At 38.7% G+C, this 11,133-nt stretch overlaps 1 protein-coding gene across 1 annotated transcript in view; it reads right to left on the bottom strand.

The window, feature by feature from the left end:
• Nucleotides 1-732: 732 nt before the first annotated feature.
• The window catches only part of SPTA1 (spectrin, alpha, erythrocytic 1), a 69,660-nt gene continuing 59,259 nt past the window's right edge, over nt 733-11,133 (bottom strand). The window contains exons 40-49 of the mRNA XM_008586049.1: nt 10,007-10,216; nt 8,113-8,409; nt 7,105-7,217; nt 5,924-5,941; nt 5,422-5,473; nt 4,103-4,290; nt 3,080-3,133; nt 2,531-2,677; nt 1,636-1,780; nt 733-1,161 (exon numbers count right to left, since the gene is read on the bottom strand). Coding sequence (XP_008584271.1) covers nt 1,036-1,161; nt 1,636-1,780; nt 2,531-2,677; nt 3,080-3,133; nt 4,103-4,290; nt 5,422-5,473; nt 5,924-5,941; nt 7,105-7,217; nt 8,113-8,409; nt 10,007-10,216 — 1,350 coding nt within the window. The 3' untranslated portion in view covers nt 733-1,035. The remainder of the gene's footprint in view (nt 1,162-1,635; nt 1,781-2,530; nt 2,678-3,079; nt 3,134-4,102; nt 4,291-5,421; nt 5,474-5,923; nt 5,942-7,104; nt 7,218-8,112; nt 8,410-10,006; nt 10,217-11,133) is intronic.

Here is an 11,133-nt window from a genome sequence, read left to right on the forward strand (position 1 = left end):
AGACAGCCAATAATTCCAATTTTTAAAAGCATCTTTTCATTTTTTTCTTAATTTTATAAACAATTTTCCTTCCTCTTACTCTAATAGAAGATAGAACTAAATCAAAATAGATATTCTTTTTATCGCATAAAATGTAAGAGGTACAAAAGTAATTTCTGTTAATGGGTATACCCCCAGAATGAACCTGGCCCTCACATCATGGGCACGAGGGGTAACAATTATCTTTGTATCTCATGAATATTCTTAATAAACAACAACAACAACAAAAAAGCAGATGCCTATAAAAAAATGTAAAAGGAAATTCAGGACCTTGGAGGACAAGAAGCAACCCTGCTATACTGGAATTTTCTCATTCTGAGAATAATAATATCTACTACAACACTAATGTATGAAAAAGAGTCAGATTAAGAAGAAAATAGGTGTTGCACTGATCTCTGTGTGATTCCATTTTACAGACTAAAGTATTGATGTTCCCCAGAACACCAAATATATTTATTTTTAAATATAAGAATTTAAACACATTCCAAAGCTAAAAGGAAAACATTTGTAAGTTCCCTTGGATTTTATTTATCCACCCCACTATGGCTCTTTTTTATAGTATAATTATTTGCTCATATTTAGATGATAGTACAATTCTCAGAAACACAAAAGCTCAATTGAATTAGAAAAATTTTACTTAACATTGTCCTACTAAAAAGAAATGTTTCTTTTAGAAATAAAAATACTTTATTCTATAAGCAGAACAAAATGAAATGATAAAGATATGCAAAACACACAAAAAAATAAAGCACAGAGACATCAGCCATGATTAGTTGCATACAAAATAAGCCCAATAGTCTCCACTCTTCCAACTCTATTAACCCCCTACACATCCCAAGCTTGTGAATTTTTTAGGTCCTGCAATAAACGTAATACACACACACACACACACATACACACCATCTTCTTACTCTCCACAATTGCCTGTCCACTTCATCCCCCAATATTTCCCACCACAGCAATATTATCTATGATCCACAAGGAACTAGTTGATTATCAGTTGCCAAAGAAGGAATTGGTGAAGCCAACGTAGTCGTAGCCAGCAGGATGGCTTCGACCCCGTGGGTCCATATATTGCTGCATATGTATGGTACAGAATGACACTTGTTCTGGGGTGAGCGCCTGAAAAGTATAAAAAAGAGAAAGATAGTTATAGGGATTCAGAATAGCTGGTTTCTTGGCACTTTCCTTATGACCTAAACTCAGGAATTGGAGAATCTTTGGAAGGAAAAGCAAGTTCTGTTCCTATCACGCCCTTTTCTCATAAAGTTGATTTCTAATAAATAAGATCAACTCAACTTTTCAATTCAGTTCTTTCTGAGAAAAAATAGCTTGCTTACTATTTGACTTATTAAACAGAAGGGATAAGAAACAGCCTTAAAAACTGAGTTGCAGGTGTTGGATTGACTGTGATAGTCAATAGATCACAGGTTTTTGAGCAGGGTCAAGAAAAAATGGTAGCATCTTGCACAAGAAGAGGTCTAAGAAAATAAATGGGTAGGTGTGGGGGGGATTTCAAAGTAGGAAACCAGGCCTGAGATGACCAAAATCCAGATTCTGGTGAAAGCACAGTAGTGGAAGCAGCTGGAATCTAACCTGCTTCATATCCTCTTTGGTAATGTAGGCTTTGCCTTCTGCCAGGGATTGGAAAGCATTCTCTATCTCATCGCTGGACTTGATGTTCTCTGACTCCTTGTCAATCAGGAATGAGGTATATTCCTCCAGTGAGACATAGCCCTTCCTGTGGGAGAAATGGATCAGGAGCTGTGCCTCTCCAGACAGAGAAGAAAGAAGGCACTTTTTCATCTGACTCATTGTCTTGGAGACAGAGAGAAGCTAGGTTCTCTAAGTGTCTCTTCCAACTGAGCTCTCTGAGACGATGGGCTGTGCTCTCCATGTTGACCACCTCCTCATCCTCTTATAGCCAAATAAACACTGTTTCCTGAACTCCAGACTCTGTTTCCATAGGTGTCATTCAGCCTGACTCTTTCCTGAATTTGGGAATTTCCCATCAGCACCAGTCCCCAACTACCTCAAATGATGTCTGGACTCCTTTGAGCCTCGGTATTAGAAAGAATTAGTCCATAACAGTAACTTGATCCCTCTATGATTCTGTCACATCCCCACAAACACACAACCCCACCCCCATGTTTGGCCTATAAATCATCCACATCTTCGTAAGAGCTCACACACATGAAGGTATTCTTCTCTCAAGTCCCACCCTCGGAACCAGCTGAAATTCATACATCAAACATAAACAATGATTTGGGCAAATTGCAGAGCTAAAGCTGAGTTGCAATCAGTGCAATTTACTTCTAAGCTTATCTTGAAAAGGCACCAAGAACTGCCCAATTTATTTATGGTTTTCTGTATCTTCCTATTCGCAGATGGATGAGTTAATTTCATGTTTTATTGATCATTTTACTCTCTCTGTGCTTCTCCCTCCCAGACCCAATCCATGTCACAGACTGCCCCTCAGTTTTCCTCCTACCTCCCTGGATCCACAGCATCCAGGAACTTCTCAAACTTGGGCTCAGGTTCACCCTCCTCCACCATTGGCAAGTAGTAATTGAGTCCTCTCAGGCAGGAACGGAACTCTCGATGAGTCAAACGCCCTGTCAGATTCTCATCAAAGTGTCTAAGGAATAAAAACATATTATTACTATCAATAGAGAACCAGATTAGGACAGAAAGGAACAGGTCTTGTTGCATCAGCTGGAACTGTATTAACATGTCATAAGGATGTCAGAGAACTGAGGAGGGAGCGTGTCTGTGTCTCTGTACTATTTTTTAACCTAATGGATGGGGGGATGTAGGGGTAAGAAGCATAAAACATTGAGCATAAATAAATGTACGTTTTAAAGTCCAAGAATCTCACAGACATTATATTAAGAGCCATAACTGAAGCTAATTAACAGATCTCGATCTTCATTTAAGTTTCCACCAAGTTGCATGGAGGGAGAAGAATATTAATTATTTGTAAACTCATTCTGAATGGTCTGGAAAACAAAGAACCAATCGACTGTGAAGTCATACTCACTTATAGGTTGTGCTAAACTCCTTTAGCGTCTCTTCACTCACACCTATGGTGTCCCTGAAAGGAAAACCATGTCTTAACCCAAGAAATAAAACATAGGACAGCAGAACACATGCCACATGAAAGAAAGGTGTATTTTAGTGGACAATATGCCATTTGAGCCATGTAGTTGAGGGGTTGGCCAACTATGGCCCATGAGCCAAATCCAGCCCACCACCTGTTTTTGTACAGCCCACGAACCACGAATGGCCTTTACATTTTTATATGGTTGAAAATAATGAAAAAGAATATTTAATAAAACATAAAATATAAGAAATTCAAATGTTAGTGTTCATAAATAAAGTTTTATTGGAACATGGCCACACTCACTCACTCACAAATTATTTATGGCTATTTTTTTCACAACAGCAGCAGAGTTGAAGAGTTACAACAGAAACTGTGTGGTCCATAAAGTCTAAATTATTTATCAACAGGGTCTTTACAGAAAAAGTTTGCCAATCCCTGATGTAGGCAAAAATGCTGCCAAAAAGCTATTGAGTCCTAAAGCTTCTGTAATATAATTTATATAGGGGAAAAAATGAGTTTCTGTTTTCTGCTCCATTAGGCCACACTTTGAATATTTCTTCCATTCTAGACATTATATTTTAGATGGAATTTTACAAAATTTGTTTTGTTAAATTAATTTTTTTTAAATTTTAAAATGGAATTTTACTTTCTGAAGAGATCATGTAAGATAGAGAAAAGACTCTGAGAATTAGAGGGAGGAATCAGTTGTTATCTAGACAAGTGTTAAACAGACTTGGGGAGATGAGGGTGTTTCTCTTATTTCATGACAGACTCCAGTATAAAAAGAAATACTCATTCTGTAGAGCAGTAAAGAGAGAATGTTGGTTCTGGAGAAGGTATGTGTGTGTTATATCTGAAGCAGATCTTTTATCTAATACCTCAAACTCTAGCCCTTAGTTAAACTTCTAATACAAAATACCACCTGCACCCCTCCCTGCTCTGGCCATAGGTCCTGCGTACTTGGCTTGGATCTGTTGCTCCAGGTTGTGTTGCATCCTCAGCCCGAGCTGGTAGAGCTGGTCCCACTGCTGGGCCAGTCCAATGGTGCTGTATTTGATGTCAAGGATCAGAGCCTCCTCCAACTTTTCCCCCAGGTCCTCAATCTTAGTCAGCTGGCGCTTCTTCACCTGGATCTCCTTCTGCTTCCTCTGGAAAAGACAGAGGAAATAAAGAGGCAATCACACAAGGCCAACCAGCTTTAAACCTAGAGGTGAGAGAGAAGAGAAGAGGCTGGTGAATTTGGGTTTCCCTTCATTACTATTTTTCAATTATCTTCAGGGATCTTGTTGTCCTCCATGAAAAATAAACTACTCAAGAAAACCGCTTTATTCTGTAGTCTTCATTTATAAAATAGCGGGAAGTTTAGGTGAGATGACTCCTGTCATTCTGGTCTTCTGTAAAACATGAACCTGAGAGTCAGTAGTTATATACTGCAGATAAAGAAGGGTGCGATTTCCAGGACCTGTGTATCATCAGCTCAAAGTGATCTACACTGTGAATTATCTGCACCACTGATTGTGGCTGCACTCATAGACTCACTTAAGCTCCCCAGTGTTCACTCCTGGGCCTCCTTCGTCAGCTGGGGCAGATGTGCATGGACTGCTCCTGTCATCCACACACACTGTATACCAAATTTCTGCATCTTGCCCATGCTTTCTCGCTGAGAGGATATTGTTTCCAAGAAAGGGAGGGGTAAATTGGTTCTGATGACTGGGGAGGCATTAAAATTTTTTAGATATTTTGAGGTTTGTGGCCCTCCAGAGATCAACTCTACTTGACATCTTACTCTTTAGTATTTAATTTCTCTTGTCAGGGAGAAATTAAATTAAATTAGTTATTTATTTGGGGGCGAGGGTTAATAATGAAAACGAGGTTGAGAAACACTGTTCTAGTCCATTGCTTCACTCAGTTGTCAAGAGAGGATCTAGAGTCAGTTGCATCACCCTACCACATCACATCAAATAATAACAGAAGTTTGCTAGATTGGCGGCTGGGAGTTTTACCTTAATCATTACAGTAACTGTAATGGAGGTATAATAATCCCACTATACAGATGCCGATATTGAAGTTCAGAGATTTAAGCAAACTGAGGTCCATATCCATGAAGTGTTGGCCTATGGTTAGAGGACAAATTGATGGCAGGGTAGAGACTACTGTCTTAATTCTCTGACGATAGGTGACACTTACCTAAAAGTATCACCAGGATTGTCTTAAGTGGTTTTGCTTGCATTCTTTATAATCCTAACAATATCCTCAGCTACTGAACAAACATTACTTACTTTATTTGCTTCCAACTGGGATTCCAGAGTTCCTGTTTCTTTGAGCAAAGATCTAGTTAAGAATCAAAAGGAAACATTATTCACAATATCAGAGGTCAATATTTCACGCAGACATATCAACTCCAAGCCACCCTTCCCTGCTTCTCCATCTCCCATGTTGTATGGCCTCTATTAAATGAAGTTTTACAAACCAAATTTTCACAACCAAACCCTTCTGTCCATTGGCAACCTGGCTAGATTGATGAGAAGGGAAGGCCTGCCTAGAAGAAGGTCCCCACGTATCCCTCCCAGTTCTTATTCTGAAACATACATTTAGGTAAGACTCCACCTAGTGGTACATAGGGGCAGAATGAACTATAACGAGTTCCTCCTTTTCACCTCACATTTTTATTTAGGCACCATCAAATTGTGATAGGATAAAGATGCCTCAGTACTAAAGCCTTCTTAGCTAATCCTTCCAGAATATTGTAAGAAAATAAGTATGATAGCATAAAATACTGACCCATCCAGAAAATAAGCCCTGGACATGGAGGTCCGGAACAGGAATCAGATGAAAGGAAAGGAAAATCATATATTAATATGAATCTCTTCAATGACCTTCTTATTTCCTCAGATTTATGAAACATTCTAAATCCTTTGTAGCCACAGAATATGAACCTGTCCACCCACTGCTCCCAGAGCCTCTTCCATACTGAGAAGTTCAGAATCTTCCACGAAGCTTCTTGCCTCAGGAAGAAGAGCATGGATGGCAGGGATATGCTAATTGTTGGGCACACATGCCAGGGTATGATAAAGGGACCAAAACCAGAGGCAGAGGACGGTGCTCTGGGTTTTGCCTGTCCTCTGTTAGATGTATTTTAGACATGATACAGAATTTTTTTGTTCATTGTCTGAGTTATCCTCGTCAGTGAGTATGTAGAAACAGGATTATAACAAATTGTCCAAATCACTACTTTAACCCTCAAAACACAATTCTGACCCATCTACTAGATAGAGTCTACCAACATTGACCATTTATTCTGACATATTACGTCCTTTAAGTCTCCTCTTTTCCAGGTCGTTTACCCCAGAAGATGTGACAAATGTTATCTGCACGTACAAAACATTTTGCATTTAATAAACGCAATTAACATTTACTATCTCACTTGATTCTCATTACGACTTTAGTAGGCAGGCAATATAATAGCTTCATACAAGGTGTCCACAGTAGGCTCTGCTTCTGGTTGTGCCGATAAATACATATGTGACCTTGAGCAACTGAATTTATCTACTTGAACTTATTCTCACCTGCTCTGTACAGTTTTCAAGGCCACTCTGAAAATCAAGTGAGGTAATGGATATGGAAATACTTTGTAGAGTGCAATGTGGCATGCAAACATAAGGTACCATTATTATTCTGGACTGTTATTACAGGAAATAGGAAGAAAGGTGAGAGTATCAAGGAGAGAATACAGAAGAATGCATAATGGGAAGCAGGATGAAATCACCATTTCTTGATTTTGCAAGGTTTTTGATTCAGAAAGAAGTCAATTCCAAATATATAGCACAGACAAGATATGATGACCTTAGGACAGAGTATATGCTGTAGGAGTCTCTCCTCACCCCTTCAGATATGTATTTCAGCCCTATGGAAAACGGTACGTGTAGTATAGGGGTAATGGGTTTGGAGTTAGCACAGCCCACCTGGTCTCCAGGATCCACTGAAGGAAGTCACTGGCATTCTGTTCAAATTCCTGGCACATCTCAAAGTTCTCCACCTGTCTTGCCTCTTCCTTTTGCAACTCCTGCTCTCGTTCCTAAAAACCCCAAATCATAGACAGTGGAGCTCACATTGAAGGTCTTTCTCTGCTGTAAAAGGAACTAGTTTGTAGGCTCAGCTGCTCTCAAATCTAACCTGTCTTGCACATGCAGGCATGTGTCTGTGTGCTCATATTTCTTCTATCCCAACTCCTCTCTACTCCAAAATGTGAAGAAAGCCCATGCCACTTCCCATAAGTGCTTGCAGAAGTCTCTAAGAACAAGCAGTAACAAGTAAGCTAGTAAAAAAGGCAAATTTCCCTCTTCTCCATCTTTGTATTTTTTTTTCAGGCGAAATTAAATTTAAACGAACATAAAAGCAGCCTTAAAGGGAAAGGTAGTACAAGAATTGCAATCTAAAAATGGCAATACTATACTGAGATTTTTCTTTGTTATTTTCTTTATTTTCCATAGTTTCAATAATGAGCATCATTATAAACTGACAAAAATTAAAAATAAGTCCATAAAAAGGTGCTTTTGGAGGTGTGTATAAAATAGGGAGTGCCTTAGATGGGGGGTATATATAGTCTGTGTGTGTGTGTGTGTATGTGTGTATGTGTGTGTGTACATATATATATATATATATATATATATATATATGCCTCACAAACTATTCATAACTCATTATTAGAATCACCTCTTGGAGCCTCTGTTAGGTTCCTTGAATCATTGCTCAATAACCGGAAGCATGAGACTGCCCAAAACTACGGGGCATAGGGTACCCCTACTGCAAACATTTTTCCCAGTTTTTCTTAAACAAGTCTGACTCATGACTGTTGTCCCAGTATAATTATTAATAGTGTCTGTTTCTTTCTCAAAAGTCCCCAACTTGGATAATAAATTAGGTGGTCACCCTCACTAGCCAAAGGAAATCTCTGCTGTGCCGCAAGTTACCTTGATGATGTCAGGTAGGTGATTCCAGATCCTTTCTAGCACCTCCACTGTTAACCAGGTATAAGGGCTAGAGGGCACATTTAAGGACTTAATCTTCTGGTCTAGCTCCAGCAAATAGTTAAAGTCTGCTTGAGCCCCAGCCATGGAAGCCAGGAAGGCCTCGTGGTCCTTCTGCAGCTGCCGAATCTCATTCAGGGAGACACTGTGCACAGGACCTGACAGGTTCTCTTCAGCATTCTCACACCAGTTGTTGAAAGCTGAAGCCTTGTTTGCAAATTCCATAAATAGCTCCTCAGCCTGTGAAGAAGAAAGAAGGCACCTCTGTCTTTCTTGATAAAGCCACTCAGCAGAAGAGAAGACTGAGGATAAAAATAATGACTGTCTTGAAATATTTGAAGGACCAGCACTCTAAAAGGGCAGAACTAATACCAGTGAGGATTATGTGACCAGATGGATGGACACATGAATCAGACGCACAAGCCCTGATCCTGGCATATTCTCAGTGTGTGAAATTGGTAAAGTCTTCCATCATTTACAAATGAGAAGTTTAGGGCTGAGCCCGTGGTGCACTCGGGAGAGTGTGGCGCGGGGAGCTCAGCAGCGCTCCCGCCGCGGGTTTGGATCCTATATAGTGATGGCCGGTGTGCTCACTGGCTGAGCGCAATGCGGCCAGTCACAAAAAAAAAAAAAAAAAAAAAAAAAAAGAGAAGTTTAAATGACTTCTAAATTTATGTCAGCTCTAAGATTCCAAGTGTGGAGGGTAGTTTTTAATTATATGATTTCTTATTCTTAAGTCTGTATTTCCATTCTATCCAGCACATAATAAACATTCAAAAATAGGTGTTGAATGAATGAATGTCAAAATGATTGAATAAAAATACCAGGCAAACCTATTGCATTCTTTATCCACTTCCTCCTGTCCACCAAGCTTCTGTAGAGCACACTCCAGTGATGTCTCTGACAACTAAGTCATTTTTCTAGCTTCCTTCTAAACATTGTTCAGATCTCATCTCATGCCTCAGGATTTTCAGACCACAGCTTAAACCCATTTACCACTATCTAACCTGAATCCTTAGCACTAATCTGTGTTATCTCCATATGCTGAATCACTCTGAATTGTCTATATTACTGAATGAGAGAAATAGCATGGATTGCTCCAAAATGAAGATGATCAAAAATAGTTTTAGACATAAAATACATACTAAACTTTGTCTCAGCATATTGTACTTTTAAAGAGATTTGTCTTGAGAAAATATGAAAATGAGTTTTTATCCCCAAACAATGGAGTTAAGGAGAAGAAAATTGGCCCAGATTGAGAGGTGATTACAAGGTAACTGCACCATTACGTCTCATCCTGTATTCACTTCAGCAGTCTATATGCTGAAATAGACCAACGCAGAGAAAATTACCATGGCCTCTACACAGGAAGGACATGGTAACCTATAAAGTACTTCATATTATTTTCATAATATTATGGATTGACTTAATATTTTACAAATATTTTATAATCATAAAATAAAATTTTAAAAACCCCTTGTAGTTTGAAAATTAAGTAAAATAGAATAGGAATGCATATTAGTTTCCTATGTAGAATTCATGCATATATGCAAAGTTGCCCAGTTAATTGACTTAACTTTTCACTTAAGATTTATTCCTATAGGTACCATGGCCTTCATTAGAGTAGAAATAAACTAAACGTCCAGATGGGCTGATTTTTGCTTGTGTGTGTGTTTTCCTGATTCTTTTTAATGCACTAAAATATTTGTAGATTATCCATACAGGGTTTTTAGTATCTATTTCTAAATTCCACAGTTAATATATAGATAATAGAGGCCTGAGCATGACTCATCTTTCTTTCCTTTTTTTCTTTTTTTTTTTTTTTTTTAATTTTTACCTTCTGTAAAGGAAGCTGCTTTTCCAGCAGTTTCTGTCTGTGGGCTGCAGAGGCTTCCAGTAACTGTTCCCAGTGCCTCAGTAGGGCAGCATGGCGCTCCTCAATGGCTTTGGTCTGGCTGTGCTGAGCAGTGACTAGTTGGTCCTTCAGATCAGTGATCTCAGAAAGTCTCTCTTGCTGGAAGCTCTGCAGACTGGCATCCAGTGTATCCTGAGAGAGACCAACAGGGAGGCTGTGAGCAGGAAAATACTGCAGGTTTCAAGGGATTATTCATACTTGGCTTCCACTACATCCTTGTTATGGACAAGATAAAGGCTACACAAGAGTTAGAATGATGATCAACAAAAAGAAAATATAATATATAGATATAAGTGAACATTTGGTGTTGGAATTGTTAAGTTCTGGTGTAGGTATATTTTATAATTAGATTTTAGGTTGGTTGTAAAATTAATATTAAAGGAATATTGGAGCATGATATGATATTCCAAATTTTCCCAATTAAAACTCATTCCTTTCTACAGCACACATCCTTTCCAAGGCTTGCTTATATCACTTATTACATTCTGTGTTCCAATTAGCAGCAGTACACGGGTCTTGGTAGTACACAAAATAACGAAAGACTTTCTACAGGTGCAAGTTTTACAAATGATTTTTTCATGGAAATGCTAATATCAAAATTACAAAATTTGGAAAGTTCCACTTCCATCTTTGACAGAGTGGCTTCTCTTTGACCAATTCCCCCTTTGATATTTACAAACAACTTTAATAGCTGAATGAAAGTGCAAAATATCAGCTGTTTGAAAGGGATCAGAATGAAACTCAGGCAGCTACAACTCTAGGGACCTTCTAAGCTCTTCTCCCACCTACCAAAAATCCAGAGAGAAGAGAATAGCACAAAAGTCAGAGCAATAATCTCTCCACTTTTCCCTTTGAAGTATAAACTGTGCAAGGTAAGAGATGAAGGAGAAAGCATTGCTCAGAGCTTCTGACAAACCCACAGTGTTAAAGAGACAAAAATTAGCATTATGGGGCCATGAAAAGGGAACTACAGAAAAATAGGTTCAAAATTCTGCTGTCCATTCCCTCAGGCATTTTAGATTACTAAACTGTATAGGACACAAGTCCTA

Source organism: Galeopterus variegatus, unplaced genomic scaffold (genome assembly GCF_000696425.1).
Source record: "Galeopterus variegatus unplaced genomic scaffold, G_variegatus-3.0.2 Scaffold3812, whole genome shotgun sequence".
NCBI lineage: Eukaryota > Metazoa > Chordata > Mammalia > Dermoptera > Cynocephalidae > Galeopterus > Galeopterus variegatus.